General features: G+C 37.9%; 1 protein-coding gene across 2 annotated transcripts in view; it reads left to right on the forward strand.

Moving 5' to 3' along the window:
• The window catches only part of SLC12A8 (solute carrier family 12 member 8), a 137,282-nt gene that overhangs the window by 114,154 nt on the left and 5,214 nt on the right, over positions 1 to 17,914 (forward strand). For both annotated transcript variants that reach the window (XM_004745406.3, XM_004745404.3), the window contains exons 11-12: positions 11,341 to 11,429; positions 12,002 to 12,119. In XM_004745406.3, coding sequence (XP_004745463.1) covers positions 11,341 to 11,429; positions 12,002 to 12,119 — 207 coding nt within the window. The remainder of the gene's footprint in view (positions 1 to 11,340; positions 11,430 to 12,001; positions 12,120 to 17,914) is intronic.

Here is a 17,914-nt window from a genome sequence, read left to right on the forward strand (position 1 = left end):
AAACTTTTATCAAAATTTAATAAGCCAAGTGGAATTAAAAGTAACCTAATTGGGGTAGCTGGGTAGCTCAGTCGATTGAGCATCCAACTCTTGATTTTGGCTCAGCTCATGATCTCAGGGTCTTGGGATCAAGCCCCACTTTGGGTTTTGTGCATGCATGGATTCTCTCTCCCTCTGACCCTCTCCCAGCTCATGTGCCTGTGTGTGCGCACACACACACAAACACACATATACCCTCTCTCTAAAATAGTCTATTAAAAAAATAAAATAAAACTTGAAGTCTAGCTTTGTGATGCCACTAGCTTCAGTTTTCTTTTTTTTTTTTAATTTTTTTATTTTTTATAAACATATATTTTTATCCCCAGGGGTACAGGTCTGTGAATCACCAGGTTTACACACTTCACAGCACTCACCAAAGCACATACCCTCCCCAATGTCCATAATCCCACCCCCTTCTCCCCCCCCAAAAAATAAATAAATAAAAAATAAAATAAATAAATAAAAATAAAATAAAATAAAAGTCTTAAAAGTAACATAATCAGAAATAATAGTCCTCACTCTTCTATACCATTCCTTGCACCCTTCTCTGCTCCCTGGTCCCACTCCCAGAAAATCCACCCCCCCCTTTTTTAAAGATTTTATTCACTTACTTGTTAGAGAGAGTGAGAGAGAACAAGCAGGGGGAGGAGCAGAGAGAGGGAGAAACAGGCTCCTTTCCGAGCAGGGAGCCCAATGAGGGACTTGATCTCGGGATCCTGGGATCATGACCTAAGCCAAAGGCAGATGCTTAACCAGCTGAGTCACCCCGATGCCCAATCCCCCTTTTAATTGAAAAGTTGCGTCTTCTTTTAACCTTCATGTTACTAAAAAATATATTTGCATTATCATCTTTTGACTTCTCATTACAATAGATGAAGTTTTAACTTATTTATGCCACTCTGACTTCTCATTCAGTGTCCGAGTATATTTATATCACAGTTTTTTTTATTAACTTCATAGCTAGTATTCATATTATCATGATTAAGTATTGCTTATCTCTGATATGTTATACCATATTACATTCTTTTTTGTTCAACCTTTTCTATTTCCTGAAGTTAATAATTGCCTTGTTTTTTATTGGCTTAGTTTTCTATAAAATCATTTTTCTCTAAATGCTTGGGCATATATATCAAATGCCTCTTAGTATTATTTTCCAAGTGCTCAAATTCTTCAGAAATTTAACATACTCATTTCTTCTTTTCCCTTTGTCCGATGGCACTCATCCTGTTCCAGTCTAGACTATGAGTTCTCTAAGCCTGCTACAAAACTATTATCTTGAAATTTCTCTCTTTATCACACTTCTATGTCAGATCCAGGGAATAAGAGATTTTTTGGATACAATATTATACTAGATTTTTTTTTTCCCAACTCAGCATTGAATAACCTCCCTATGTTTGAAGAATTTCCAGTGTTATAAGTCTTGAGGAGAGGCAAAACACAGCTCTCACACTCAAAACTGAAGATGTCAGATGCTCAGTTTTCCAGTCTCTCCGACAGCTAAGAGTTCAGCATAAGGCCAAAGCTCTGCTAATCAAACGAGCCCCTTATATCTGGAATTAGAACTGAAAATCTGAGTAAATGGGAACTTCAAGGAACTCTCTAAAAGCCTGATGGTTGCTGCTGGATGGCTGCATTCCTGGATCCAGGGTCCAGGGCTTTCAGAATCAGAATCGGGTTCAAAATCAGCAGACTTCAGTGTCTAGACCTTGGTGCCTGCCACAGTAGTGCCCCCCAACTTCTCTGACTATAATTTTGAGTGTTGTTCTGACTGTATAGCCCTGAACTTACTTTGCTAGCCTTTCCAGCAATTCTCAGAGGGAAAGCTAGGAAATATGTTTTTACCTACTCATTTTGCTCTTTCAAATGAAATTGTGTGGGGTTTTTTTCCCTAAGGAAGATGGGGAGATTGGGTAGCAACAGTCTATACCACAATTACCATGGTTTTAATTTTTAAGAGCTTTTGGTTTAACTTGATTTGTCCTTATGCTTTTTTTTTGGTTTTTAGATTTATTTATTTATCTATCTATCTATTTATTTATTTATTTATTTATTTATTTGAGAGAGAGAGAGAGAGAGAGAGAAAGAGCATGAGCAGGGGAAGGGGTCGTGAGAGAGAACCTCCAGCAGACTTCCTACTGAATGTGGAGCCCAATGTGGGGCTTGGTCCCAAGACCCTGAGATCATGACCTGAGCTGAAATGAAGAGCCAGATGCTTAACCGACTGAGTCACCAGGCGCCCCACTCACCACCTTTTTAAAAATTTGAACATCATCTCATTCTTATTTTATGAGTACAATGGCTTGTATTATCTCTCTGGTAATAGTCCTTATTCTCCTTCTAGTCTTTTCCTGCTCTTTTTACTGACCTTTGTTCTCTAGATCCTTTATCCTTTGGCTTGGTCTTTCTCTCTCTCTCATGTTGGAGGCTTTACTAAAATGTCTGTTGATCTTTCAATTTCTTTTCCTACTTAGAAGTTAAGTACTAAAAAGCTGTTTAGAAGACCCCCATACTGGGCAGAGCTTGCTGATTGGAACACCTCACTGTAGAGTGATTAGGGGGTAAGCTGGCTTTTTCATAGGAGGACCCCCAAAGGTGGCTCTCTCTAGAGTTTTTCCTCTGGACTCTTTAGTTGCTACAGAGGAGGGTCCTTTAATCTCTTGCCTCACCCAGATGGCTGCTTGCGCTCAGGGAGCAGGGGGAGGTAGGGGACTTAGGGATACCTTACTGTGTAGGATACAGACTTTCTTTTAATTCCCTAGTTTCTAGCTCCATTCGCCCACTCTTTGCCATGCCTGGTGTCCAAGTCCTGGCGCTCACTGGTTTGATTTCTTCAGAGAAAAGGGTCAGGTAAAGAAGGAGTTGTTACCTAGCTATGTGGGCAGAAGAAAAGCTCTTGTTGTCCAGCTGTTTCAGATATGGGCTCACAGCCAAACCTCTGCACCTTACCACTTCCCAGGGACACAGCTCTGCCTGATCTTGAACTTTGCTGGTGTCTACCAGGGTGCCTTGGGCTGCTCCTTGCCAGTATCCTCTCTGTAGTTCCTAGAGTTCATTCTCTTCTACTCTGCTTACTCTTACCATTTCTCTGTCACCTTTCCATTTTCTAAGTCTTGTTTTTATGTTTTCTCGTTCTCATGTTTGTGGGTTTGTGCCTTTTTAATTCCTTTTCTGTCTTCTTAGTGGGTTTTCAGGAGAGACATGTGGTCAGTTTGCAATGTTTAGTCAATGAAGTGCTCGCCGCCCAGTTGCCCAACCGTAGAAATGTCATAGCTGCTGACCACTCCCTCTCTTCCATCCTCACTGTCTGTACCTTGGTGCAGACCCTTCCCATCCATGACCTAGACTCTTATTAAATCTGCAAACCAGACTCTTGCCTCCCGATTCTCCCACATCCTGTTTCTCTTTTTCATTGTCCACTCAATAGTCTTTCTAAAATAAAACCCTCATCATATCTCTCTTACTTAAAAACCTTCAGTAAAATCTAATCTTTTCCATCTAAAGTCCAAGATCTGTGGTGTGATTTGCAAGGTTCTTTACAATCCTGCCCTATATTACCTTTTTGGCCATTTTTCTCATGACAGCCCATGCTCTGTATTTCCAGTTACACTTAGATTAGTGCCCTAAACACATCTTGTTCTTTATTCCTTCCTACCTTTGCATATGCTATTCTGTCTTTACAGTTGCCTCAACTCCTGCTTCTACATCTGGAAAGCTCCCACTTATAGTTGAAAATCCATCTGACTTTTTATACCCATTTATACCCCTCGACAAGGCTTTCCTGATTTCCTCTCCTGTGCAAGCATAACATTTGATCCACGCTAATAGTATAAATAATTAACACATTGTTTTATACATTTAGATCAAATTTGTTTACACATTTGTTGTCAAGCCTACATGGCTGTCTGTCTTAAGGAAAAGAAATACTAGTTTCGGGGTGCCTGGGTGGCTCAGCGGGTTAAGCCTCTGCCTTCAGCTCAGGTCATGATCCAGGGTCCTGGGATGGAGCCCCGCATCAGGCTCTCTGCTCAGTAGGGAGCCTGCTTCCTCCTCTCTCTCTGCCTGCCTCTCTGCCTACATGTAATATCTGTCTGTCAAATAAATAAACAAAATCTTAAAAAAAAAAAGAAATACTAGTTTCATTCCTTTACCCCTAGACTGTGGCCTTTCTTTAGTCATAAGCCATGCCTTTCCACCTTTTATTCATCACAGTATTTCTACAAAGTACACAGCATGCAACAAACACTCAGAAAAGGCTAAACTGATGTGCAATTGAGAAGATATTAGCTTAGGAATATGAAACACGATCAATAAAGTACAATAGAGTTACACTATTTATTATAAGAACCTAATCTGTGACAAACCAGATGTCATATAAGAATCAAATCACTATTGAGTAAACATTGTTGAAGTCAAATGGATCAAAAAGATTAACTAGGGCTATATTTTATACCTTAGATAGCCATGAATTCCTTATTTATAACAGCTGTGCAAGAGAGGTATTTCTGACTATTGAAGGCATCATCAAAGACAAAGAGGATCTGATTAAATAGAAATAAAAAACATTTGTACAACACAGTGTCACAGAAGGAAACAATTATTCTGACAAGCACAGCTGATAAAAGCATACCTTCCAGTGCATATTATTTTTAAAAATAGGAAGGTCAAAATCCAGATTCTATTAAAGAGAAGTGTGCAAATGAATATGCAGTTTATACTTGAAAAATCAATGTCCAGACTCATTCATTCTTCATTCAACAAACTTTTATTGTTAAGTGTCAGATATTGTTGGTAGTTTAAAATAGCCAGTATTTTTAGAGCATGTTCCATGTTCTTGGCACTGAGATAAGCACTTAACAGATTATCTCATCTAAACTCAAATTCACTTTAGATTCTGTGCTCTTAACCACTACACAAAGTGTATGCTTCTTGCTGATAGTATCTCCTATAAACTAGAACCTCACATTAATTCAAAGAAATCATTGCACATTACTTAAGCTATCAAAAATGTAAATTAGGGGCACCTGGGTGGCTCAGTGGGTTAAAGCCTCTGCCTCCACCTCAGGTCAAGATTCCAGGGTCCGGGGATCGAGTCCCACATCAGGCTTTCTGCTCAGCAGGGAGCCTGTTTCCTCCTCTGTCTCTCTCTCTCTCCCTGCCTCTCTGCCTACTTGTGATCTCTGTCAAATAAATAAATAAAATCTTTAAAAAAAAATGTAAATTAAAAATAGTAGATCTGTGGTAATCAGGTATATGTACACCATTGCTGGAAGCATGTCCAGTGGATTCATTCCCTCTGGATCTGTTGATTAAAGTTTTTTTAATCAAATTTGGGGACCATTATTTCTGCAAATCTTTTTTCTGCTCTTCTCTTTCTCTCCCGTCTCTGTGGACTCCAATTGAACATTAACTGGGATACTTTACATTGCCCCCAGATCTCTGAAGCTGTTCTTTTTGCTTCCACCTTTTCCTCTCTGTCCTTCAGTCTGGAGAATTTCTACTGATCTATCTTCAAGATCACCGATATTTTCTTCTGCCATCTCAAATCTGCCATTGAGCCCATATGGTAAAGTTTTGTTGCTGCTGTTGGATGTTCTAACTGTTGAGTTTTCATTTGCTTTTTTTTTTTTTTTTTTAGATTTATTTATTTATGAGAGAGAGAGTATGAGTGTGTGCATGAGAGTGAGGGAGGGGCAGAAAGGGAGGAAGAAAGACAAGCAGACTCCATGTTAAGCCTGGAACTTGACTCAGGGCTGGATCTCACAACCCTGGGATCGTGACCTGAGCCAAAATTAGGAGTCCAATGCTCAGCCGACTGAGCCACGCAGGTGCCTGTCATTTTTTTTTTTTTAACGTTTGTATGTCTCTGTTGGTATCCCCTATTTTAAAAGTCATTGCCATCATTTTTTCCTTAAAATTTTATTTGAGAGAGAGATAAAGAGAAAGAATGAGAGAGAGAGAGAGAGTGAGTGCACCTGAGTTGGGGGAGGGGCAGAGGGACAGGCAGACACCCCAGTGAGTGGGGAACCCAACATGGCACTTGATCCCAGGACCCTAAGATTGACCTGAGCTGAAGTCAGACACTAAACCAACTCTGCCACCCAGGAGCCCCTGACAATGTATTTTTATTTATTCTTTGAACATATTTATGATACTAGCTGCTTTGGAGTCGTTGTCTGCTAAGCCCAACATGCAGGCCCACTCAGTCAGATTCTTTTGATTGCTTTTTCTCCAGAGAAGGGTCAGTTTTCCATTTCTTGCATGTCTTGTAATTTTTGGTTGAATAACAGACAATTTAAGTAATACAGTGAGGCAACTCCTGATTCTGATATATATGTCCAAGTTTTTGTTTGTTTTAGTAAATTTCCTGGATTTGAACTATGGAATCTCTCTCTTCTGTGGTGTGTGGATTCTGATGTTCTTACTTGGTTTTTTATTCTTGTTTTTAATTTTCAGCCTGGCTTCCGGGGGTTGCCCTTGAGTTTACATGGCCCACAAGGCTCCACCCTCTGCCAGTGGATCTGTGTAGGTTGGGAGCAGTCAAAGGTGCAGCTAGTTCTCCAGTCTCCCCTGGATTTTACTTTTTGCCAGTCTCTCTGGTGTCCTCAGGAAGGAGCATTGTTTTCCAGTTAGCCAAGGAAATACAGGGAGATATAGTCTTTCTGTGGCTCTCTCATTTCTAGATCTTTCCATCAAATTTCTGGTTGACCCACTGCTTGCCCTAGGTGGGTCCACAACCTCAGGCTAGCAAAGCGAGGGCTTTCCCCTCTCAATTTTCTACTGTACTCACCACATTTAGCTTATAAAGGCACAGCTCAGGTTTGCTCCCTCTGGAAGCAAAACTGCTGATTTCTGACTAGCTCCACACTGGTAAGAACTGGGATAGGGACAGGAGGCCAAGCCATAGGCTCTCACTGTTCTCACCTTCAGTCCCAGCAGATTTTGAAAAAGAAATATTTCTTAATTATTTGTCTCCATTTGGTAAATTGTGGAGCCCTGAGTGATTGGTTTTTGTTATTTTGTCCGGTTGTATACTTACTTCTTGTGAAGAGAATTCACTGACCTTTTCACATTACCATAGCTAACAGTCCCTCTGGTTCCTCCTCCTCCTCCCCACCTCCTTCTTCTTCTTTTTTAATTTTTGATTTTTATTATTGCTTTTTGATTGATATAACATCTCTGGTTCTTTCTCTCTGGAGAATGATCTTTTATAATACAACAAGAAATATAAAACTATTTAACTGCCCTGACTGTAAATCTATTTGGAGGAATTGTATATCAAAGAAACAAAACCAAACAACAAACCATCAGATGTGTTCCAGATTGTCATAGCTACATTTTTTGTGTTAATAAAAAATTAGAAATAAATGTGCAACATTTGGAAAGTGGTTAGAATAATTATATTACCAATTAATACCACAACTAAAAAAATACCACATGAACTTGAAACACGATCCTTTGTGGACTATAGAAATGCACATTCTTGTGTTTATTTATTCTGATAAAGATATGGAGTACATTTGCAGAGATGTTTACTATTTATTTTAAGTCACTTCTATAAAATTACTTAATTTTTTATTTTAAAAACAGACATAATTATGTTTATTATATTTGATATTTTTAACATGCCTGATGTGTGGTTTTGTTTACCTGTTTTTTTTGCAAGTAAGGTGTGATAAAGTAAAGTTGCTTTCTTGGTTATTATTCTAGAATTTATAACATGAGAAACTGTCTCCTTCCACACTAGTCTGTAAGACTTACTTCTTTCAGCAAAATCCTTGACAGGAGAAAAAAATTATCTTAGTCACTATCCAAGGGTTTTGCAACCATAGTTGTTCAGAATTCTGAATAACTGCCTGCCTGCTTCGTTGTACCTATTCACAGTAGTTGAGCATCGTTGCAGGAGTTCTCTCTCACATTGCTGATATATAAAACTTCATTGTGCTTGCCTGGAGGGCACACCCCTTCCTTCTGTTTCCCCCCTAGGTTCCTCGGAAAACATACACACCCATCGGTTTCCTTAGGCACAGGGTAGTTGAGGTTGTGTGAGATTAACTGTGAAAAGGTGAGGTTAACATTTCACACATCTCAGAGAGGCAAAAATCTAAGTCCTTAACCAATGCTGTTCCTTCTTAAAAACCAAGGGGGCAATTGTATTTCACTAAGCCTATAAATGAAAAAAATGAATCATGCCTTGGGTATGTTAAAATTGTACAATTTAATGAATGGTAATGAACAGTATTCCTACTTTTTAAAAAAAGTAATAAAGCCATTAATTCAAATCAATCATAAACTTTGGCAGTTTATATTAATCCACAATTGAGGAGATACTTCCTCATCATTTCCTATACACAAACTTCTAAATGCCAAATCTTGGCATTTAATATGTACATTTAAGATGTAAAAGACAGTCATTGCCCTCAAGATATGGAAGTACAAAAAATAAGTATAATAGTTGGAAACCTGTGATGAAGGCAGATAGATGTTGAAAGGATAGAGACTACTTTGGGGGCAAGGGCAGGTTCTTTATTCATTTGGCCACATATGTAGAGCATTTACTACATTTCAAACACTGTTGCAGGTGTGAGGGAACATTCTGAATAGACATAGAAGGTCTCAGCTGTCCTTGAGTTTGCATTGGAGTAGGGGAAGACACATATTAAACAAACAAATAAATATATACCATAATGTCAGTAAGTGATAACTACTATGATGAAAGGTAAAGCAGGGTAACAGAATAGAGAGAGACGACAGTGGGGAGAAAGAGTACTGTTTCAGACAGGTTTGTCAGAAAAGATATCTCTGAGAAGAGGATTTTATTTTTAAGATTTTATTTATATATTTGACAGACAGAGATCACAAGTAGGCAGAGAGAAAGAGGAGGAAGCAGGCTCCCCGGTGAGCAGAGAACCCAATGCGGGACTCGATCCCAGGATCCTGAGATTATGACCTGAGCCAAAGGCAGAGGCCTAACCCACTGAGCCACCCAGGCGCCCCAGAGAAGAGGATGTTTTAATGGAGACTCTAATTATAAAGTAGTTAGCCATGCAGAGATGTGGGGGAAGAGTTCCAGGCAGAAGAAATAACATGTATAAAAGTACAGGTGAGCATAGGCTTGGCAAGTTCCAAGAACAGCAGAAGTCCAGCAGTAACTTGAGAGGAGTGGGCCAGGGGAGAGAGGTAGGAGGCGAGTACCTGAGGAAAGTGAATGTCAGTGCCCTGTAGGACCATGTAGGCCAGGGTTGTGATATGATCAGGTTCAGCCTTCAGAAAGGTCACTTAAAAGAAAAAAAAAAAAATCACTGGCTTTGTGAGGAATGTATTGTATGGAGAGAGGTAAGAGAAGGAGCCAAAGCCTGTTGGATATATACTAAGGCAGAGTAAACTATAATAATAATAATAATAAATAAAGTGGCTCAAACACAATGGAACTTTATTTCTCACTTTCACTAATAGTCTAGGAATGCTCTCCTCCCTGCACTGATTCTGGGACTCAGGCTCCTTCCATTCTTTTGGCTTTATTATCCCTTAGTACCTTGTCATATAAAGTCAAGACTCAGTCACAATGTTCAGATTTCAGGCACAGAGAAGAGGTATACCTGTTCTCTCAAAGACCTTGGTGCTGAAGTGGTACTCACCACTTTTGTTTGTATTCCACTGGTGAGAACTTAGTCATGTGACCACACCTCACTGCCAGAGATCCTGAGAAATGTCCTATGACTGTAGTCTCTACTGTAGGAACACACTTTATTAAATCAGATGAAAGATGAAAATGGCTTGGACTAGGATGGAAGCAATGGGAGTGGTAAGGAGTGGTCATATTTTGGATATATTTTGGTGGTAGAATCAACAGTAAGTACAGTTGGAATAGATTTATGTGTGAGGAAAGAGGGTTAAGGATAAATCTTGGAGAGTTGAGTGAATTGTGGTATCATTTATTCAGATGAAGAAAACTTGGGGAGAATAGATTTCTGCTTTAGCCAGGTTAAGGTGCTTGTTAGGTAAGGGGAGATATTAAGAAGACAACTAAGTACCCAAAACTTCAGTTCAAGGGAGAGATCGATGATGTTGTAAACTTGGAACATCAGCATTTGGGACTAGGAGTGAATATATTTGGAAATAAGAAGAGTGCCAGGGATAAATAAATGCTGGGATACTCCAATATTTGGGAGTTGGAAGGGGTGGTAAGCCAGCAAAGGAGACTGAGAAGGAGTGGCCAGTGAGACAGGAGGAAAACCAGGGAAGTAATGTATCCTAGAAACCAAAAGAAGAAAGTGTTTCAATAAGAAGAAAGAGATCATATATGTCAGATACTGTCTGAAAGGTCCAGTAGAATGAGGAATGTAAGTGGACCATTGAATTTGAGAAGTTTCAAGTCACTGACAACCTTAGGAAGAGTAGTTTTAGTGGAATGTTATATACAATCTTAAGAGTGAGCTGAGGAAATAATGGGAAGTAGAGACTGTCTAGACAATTCTTGTGAGGAGTTTTGCTATAAAGAAGATAAAGAAATAGAGCAGTAACTAAGGAGTGGATTAGGAAGTATTTGTTCAGGTGGGAGAAATTACAGTATATTTGCCTTTGATGGGGATGATTGAGTAAAGAATGGAGAAATTGATGATGCAAAGGCAAAACCCTTGAACAGGGCACAAGTGGAGGGGTATGCCTTAGGTAAGGGGTGCATTAGTAAGTCCTTAAGGACTCTTCATCCACTGTGAAAAGAAGAAAAACAGAAGAGAGGGTACACATGCAAGTAGATTGGTAGATTTGGTGTGAGAGATTAAAAAATCTCTGTTTGAGAGGAGAAGCTTTAAATTTGTTACATCAGAGAGTAGGAGAATGAGTTGGTTAGGTATAAGACTGCTGGGGAATGCCGAAGTGTGGAAGCAGGTGAGGTAAGCAAGGGAATGCTGTTGGTCTTGGACCATAGAATCTTAGCTAGGTAAGAGGGTAGTGAAAAGAGGAGGTAGGTGATAGAAAGCAAAAACATAGTAGGACAAATTGACTGAAGATCCCTTTGTAGGCTATGAATAGTTGGGGTGAGAGACAGCAGAGAAATAAGGGGGGGGAAAAGAGGTGATAAGCAGAGGTAGATAGATTGAGATCATGATTTAGAAGTGTAAAGTTACTAGTAAAGCAAACCTTAAGTGTGGTCGAGGGAGTTAATGGCTGAGGTGAATGGAAATTATTTTTAAGCTGAGTTACAAAATTGGAGGAGAAGAATTCATAGGTATTTGCTCATAAAAATAGAAAAGGGTTTGGTAACAAATTGGTAACCAAAGATTTGGCTCATTTATTTTTTAGATTTTTTCCTGAAGTCTCCGCTCCAAGATATCCAGAGACCAAATTCTTTCTATACCCACTTGTGCAACCCCTGGGTCTCCCTATTAGGGGTGAGTAACTTCATTTTTTTCTCAACTGTCCTTGAGAAGAGAATTCCGATAGAAATGTCAATCGAGGGGGCTGCACAGGGGAGAGGAGAAAGGAGTCTTGACTAGGAGCAATGTGATTTAAGTGTGTTACATTAGAATTTAGATGAGTTTACAAATGGCAAGATTATATTTAATGAACTACTTATTTTAATCAATGGTTTACTTTAAAAATAATTAATCATCTATGATAACCTCTGGGTCTCTAAATTTTTAGGTATACCAAATTAGCATAATTTCACTCTAATTTGTTTCTTCTAGGCAGGAGTAGGACAAGGAGCTAGGGTAGAATATCTATTTATTGATAGTTTTGATTACAGGGTGCTTTCAGGCCGGTGTCTTCTCAAATATTTGCTTAAGTGAGGTTATGAATTATGAATTATAAGAATTATATGTGAACTTCAACTATTCAGAATTTATAGTGATCAGAGGTTGATGAGAGGAACTATTATTGTTTCTTATGGCCCTGGCCTTGTGGCTTGCTCACCATGTGATAAACTGTTAGATGATTTTCCCTTCCTACTTTGTTTCCACAGGCTTTTGTGTCTCTTCTTATCATGTTTGTGATCCAGTGGGTCTACACCCTCATTAACATAGGTGTTGCTGCCGTTGTGTATTTCTACATTGGTCGGGCCAGTCCAGGGCTTCACCTTGGTAAGCAGCAGAGCCTTTTTGCTACCATCTCCCTTCTTCTCTTTCAGCATTCATTGAAAAATGTATTTTGAGCACCTGTTAAATGCTGACACTGACTCAGCTCTCAATCCCATTTTCAAATAGCTTATAGTCTAGGAGGAATAATATAACATGCACACAGATGGTAACAAATAAAAAATAATAACAACTTGTTGGTTGCCAGAAGACATATGGCAATAAAATTGTTACTAACAATTGTTAGTAACAATTTTATTGTTGGAAGAAAGAAATGGAAATATTCTGTTTCAGCTTTCTGATACTAATGTGAAATACTATAATATCACTTAAAGGTAGACCATAATAACTTAAAAAGATATACTACAAACCCTAATGCAACCATTAAAATACAACAAAGAAGTATAGCTAAAAAGCCAATAAAGAAGATAAAATTGAATTTACAAAGTACTCAAATTGAAATAAAACAGGAAAAAATAAAATGATAATAAAGGACATATGAGACAAACAAAAAACATATAGCAAGGTGGCTTATATATACCTTGCCATATGAATAAGCACACTAAATATAAATGGTCTAAACATTCCCAGTTAAATGGTTAAACCCTGAGATTGTCAGATTGAATAAAAAAATTGTGATCCAACTATATGCTGTCTACAAGAAATCTTTAAATAGAAAAGTCAAATATATTAAGAGCAAAAGGGAGGGAAAAGATAGTACCAGGATAGTGTGAATCAAAACAAAAGTGAAGTAATTGTATTAACACCAGACAAAATAGATTTCAGAGAACAGAATATTGCCAGAGATAAAGAGGGTCATTTCAGAAAAGTAAAGGGGAAAATTCATCAAGAGGATAAAACAAACCTTAACACTTACGTACTTAGAAACAGAGCTTTAATAACATGATGTAAAACCTGACAGAACTTCAAAAAGAAATAGAAAAGTTCATAATTATAGTCAAGATTCCAATACCTCTCTCTCAATAATTGCTGAAATAAGTAGGCATAACATCAAAAGGCTTTAGAGGACTTGAAGAACATTGATAGCAAACCTGACCAAACTGACATTTATAGAGTATTCCACCCAACAATAATAGAATATGCATTTCTTTCAAGTATACATGAAACAGCAGTATCTGGGTGGCTCAGTGGGTTAAAGCCTCTGCCTTTGGCTCAGGTGATGATCCTGGGTCCTGGGATCAAGCCCCACATCGAGCGCTCTGCACAGTGGGGAGCCTGCTTCCTCCTCTCTCTCTCTGCCTGCATCTCTGCCTACTTGTGGTCACTGTCAAATAAATAAATAAAATCTTAAAAAAAAAAAAGTATACATGAAACATTTGCCAGGACAGACCATAGTCTAGTATTTAAAAATGTTTAATAGGGGCGCCTGGGTGGCTCAGTGGGTTAAGCCGCTGCCTTCGGCTCAGGTCATGATCTCGGGGTCTTGGGATCGAGTCCCGCATTGGGCTCTCTGCTCAGCGGGGAGCCTGCTTCCCTCTCTCTCTCTCTGCCTGCCTCTCCGACTACTTGTGATTTCTCTCTGTCAAAGTAATAAATAAAATCTTTTAAAAAATGTTTAATAAAATTTTTTAAGTTTTTTTTTAAAATTTATTTGAGAGAGAGTAAGAGTAAGAGAGAACATGAGAGGATGAGAGGAGAGAAGGTCAGAGGGAGAAGCAGACTCCCTACTGAGCTGGGAGCCCAATGCAGGACTGGATCCCTGAACTCTGGGATCATGACCTGAGCCTAAGGCTGTCACCCAACCACTCAAGTCATCTAGGAGTCCCAATTGTTAAAAGTTTTTAAAAAGATTAAATAAATTTAAAAGCATTCAAACAAATTCAAGAACACATTATGTTCTTTGACTAAGGGGAAGATAAATTAGAAATAAGTAATAGAATGATATCCCAGTTATCAAAATGTTTAGAAACTAAAGAACCTAAAATGACTAAGAACTCTAAATAAGCTCAATAAACTAAATAACTGATGGCCCAAAGGAAATATAATAAGTAAAATTACAAAGTATTTTGAACTGAACAAAAATGAAAATGTAACATTTCGAAATTATGGGGATGGAGCTAATTCCATAGTTAGAAGGAAATTTATACACATCGAATGCATATATTAGAAAAGATATATTATATATATTATTATATTATATATTAGAAACCAATATTGCACAGTATGTTAACTACTGAAAATTTAAAAAAAAGAAAAAAGAAATTTCTGAAATCAATGACCCCAATTTCCAACTTAAGAAACTAAGGAAGGGCAGATTAAACCCAAATAAGAATAAAAAAGGAAAAAATAAAGATCAAAATAGAAATCAATAAAAATTTTATATAGAGAGAACGCAATGAGACAAAAATCTGGTTATGCAAGATCAATAAAATTGACAAACCTCCAGCTAGACTGATCAATATAAAAGGAGAAAAGGCACAAAACTACCAATATCAGGAATGGGAGAGATGATATTACTAGCATCTGCAGGTATTAAAGGTAAAACAAAGAAATATTATAAACAGCTATATGCCAATAAATTTGGCAACTGAGATAAACTGAACAAATTCCTTGAAAGACAGAAATATCAAGGCTCACTCTAGAATATAGGGCTATTTAGGTAGTCTAAATACCTTGTCACTGAAAACCTGCCCACAGGGGCACCTGGGTGACTCCATCAGTTAAGCCTTGAGCCTATGTCACAAGCCCAGGATCCTGGGATTGAGCCCCAGGTCAGGCTCTCTGATCAGTGGGGAGCTGCTTCTCTCTCTCCCTCTGCCTGCCCTTCTGCCTGCTTGAGCGCGTTCTCTCTCTCTCTGTCAAATAAATAAATAAAATATTTAAAATAAATGATTAAATAAAAATAAATAAAAACCTGCCCACAGAGAAAACTCTAGGCCCAGATGGCTTCACTAATGCAAAGTGCCAGATATTTAAGGAAGGAAGAAAATTAATTCTATAGAAACTCTTTGGAAAGCTCTACATCAATATCCCTCATGAATGTAGATGCAGAAAGTCCTAACAAAATTTTAACAAGTTGAATATAAAGATGTATAAAAAGGATAAAACATCATAACAAAATGATGTGCCCAGGCTTCAAGGTTGGTTTAACATTCTAAATTAATTAGTGTAATATTCACAAACTACAAGAGAAAAAACTACAAACATTTCTGAGAAGAAATTAGAGAGGAAATTAAAGAAATAAATGAACTGTATTTTTGAATTGGAAGATTCAATATTCTTAATGTCAGTTCTCCCCAGATTGTTCTATGGATTTGACACAATCCCAGTCAAAATCTCAGCTGCCTTTTGTGGAGCAAATGGCAAGCAGATTCCAAAATATTTACACGGAAATGCAAAAAGCCCTATAGTAGTCCAAACAGCTTTGTACACGAACAGAGTTGAACTTACATTACCTGATTTCGAGACTGATTATACGCTAAAGCAATTGAGATATCATGGTATTGGCATCAAGATAGACAAATCAGCGGACAAAACAGAAAGTCTAAGAAATGGTACCACGACAGTTCAGTGGAAGAAAAGTCTATTTGCCATATGATGCTAGAAAAATTGGAAATCCATATTCAAAAAAATAAGCTGCAATTGCATATATCGTACACTATAAAAGTAACTCAAAATAGATGATAGAATTAAACGTAAAACCTAAAATTATAAAATTTCTAAAATAAAATATAAGAAACTGTGGCTGAATGAGACAGATTTCTTAGATACAACACTCAACGCAGGAGAAGATTTGATAAATTGGACTTCATCAAAATTAAGAACTCTGATCTTCCAAACATACTAGTAAAGAAATGCAAAGTTTGCGGCGCCTGGGTGGCTTAGTTGGTTAAGCATCTGCTTTCAGCTCAGGTCATAATCCCAGGGTCCTGGGATCAAGTCCCTTTTGGCTTCTTTTCCCACTCCCCCTCCTTGTGCTTTTTCTCGCTCTGTCAAATAAATAAATAAATAAAATCTTTAAAAAAAAAAAAAAGAAATGCTAAGGCAAGCCAAGACTGTGGGAAAATATTAGCAATTCACATACCCAATAAAGGACTTGTATCTAGAATACATAAAAACTCTCAAAATTCAATAATAAGGAAATGACAACAAAAACAGGCAAAGATTTTAAATGGATCTCATCAAAGAACATTAATGGATGGCAAATAAGCACATGAAAAGATGCACAACATGCATGTTCATTAAGAAATGCAATTAAAATCACAACATACTACTATACACCTATTAATATGACTAAAATTAAAAGTACTGACGATAAAAAAAAAAATACTGACCATGCCATCCATCATTGAAGATATGGAGCAACTAGAACTATCGTATACTGCTGGTGGGAATGTAAATGATACGATCACTTCGTAAAACAGTGCGGCAGTTTATTAACAAGTTAAACAGGAAAGTGGGGTGATGGGTAAAATAGGTGACGGGGATGAAGGAGTGAACTGGTGATGAGCTCCCAGTGATGTAGGGAATTATTGATCGCTCTAATGTACACCGGGAACTAATATAACACTGTATGTTAGCAATATTAGAATTAAAATTTAATAAATAAATTGATAGATAAGTAAATAAGTAAGTAGGTAAGTAAAGTTAAACATACACCTGCTATATGAACTAGCTACAGGGTCCTAGTTATTTACCCAAGCGAAATGAAAGCACATGGCCATAAAAAAAAATGCACATGAATATTCAGATCAGCTTAATTTGTAAGGAGCCCCAAACTGGAAACAATTCAAATGTCCACCAAGAGGTGACTCTATAAATGAATTGTAGCATAGCCATACAATGGAATATTACTCAGCAATACAAAGGATGAACTTTTTTTTAAAGAATGGGCATTGAGGCTCATGGGTGGCTCAGTTGTTAAGCATCTGCCTTTGGCTCAGGTCATGGTCCTAGGGTCCTGGGGTGCAGTCTCATGTCAGGTTCCTTGCTAAGTGGGGAGGCTGCTTCTTTCCCTCTGCCTTCTTCTCCCTCTGCCTGCCATTCACCCTCTTGTGTTCTCTCTCTCTATCTCCCTGAAAAATAAATAAATAAAATCTTAAAAAAAAAAAAAAAGTATGGACTGTTGATCCATGCAGCGACATGAATGAATCTCAAGATAGAGATGCTGAGTCAAAGAAACCAGACTGAAAGAGTACATAGTATATTTCATATGTATAATTAATATATTTTATATATAATTTATATATAAACCAGACAAAAAGAATGCATAGTATACTTTTCTGCATATATATAAATTACTGAAAATGCAAACTAATCTATAATGACAGCAGATCTGTGGTTGCCTTTGGATGGGGTTCGTGGGTGGGGGGATGCATGGGAGGGAGGTCTTATGAAGCAGCTTGAGGAAGCTATTGGAGGTGATGGATATGTTCATTATCTTGTTTGTGGTGATGGCTTCACAGTACATACATGGGTCAACACTTTCCAAATTTTACACTTTAAATACATGTAGTTTGTTCTAAAAATGTACTAATTTGTTTTAATTAGTAAAATTAAACACAGGCACAGAAATGGTAAGATACACACACAGAAAAATGATAGTCACAAAGGAAGAAGTTTATACTGACAGATCCCTAGAAACAGGAGGCAGGGCAACAACTCAGGGCCTAAAGGGGAAGGAGCAGGGTTGGTCAAGATGAAGAGAGGAGAACTTGACCCAGAGCCATTACTGGAGTTTTAATAGGAAGGGATGGGCAAGGCAGGGAGGTAGCTGAACACGTTTAGGATTGGATAGTTTGAATAATTTTGGTGGGCTCTGGGGTATAAGAGTGGTCACC

Source organism: Mustela putorius, unplaced genomic scaffold, assembly GCF_011764305.1.
Source record: "Mustela putorius furo isolate JIRA1106 unplaced genomic scaffold, ASM1176430v1.1 tig00003834_pilon_pilon_pilon, whole genome shotgun sequence".
Classification (NCBI taxonomy): Eukaryota; Metazoa; Chordata; class Mammalia; order Carnivora; family Mustelidae; genus Mustela; species Mustela putorius.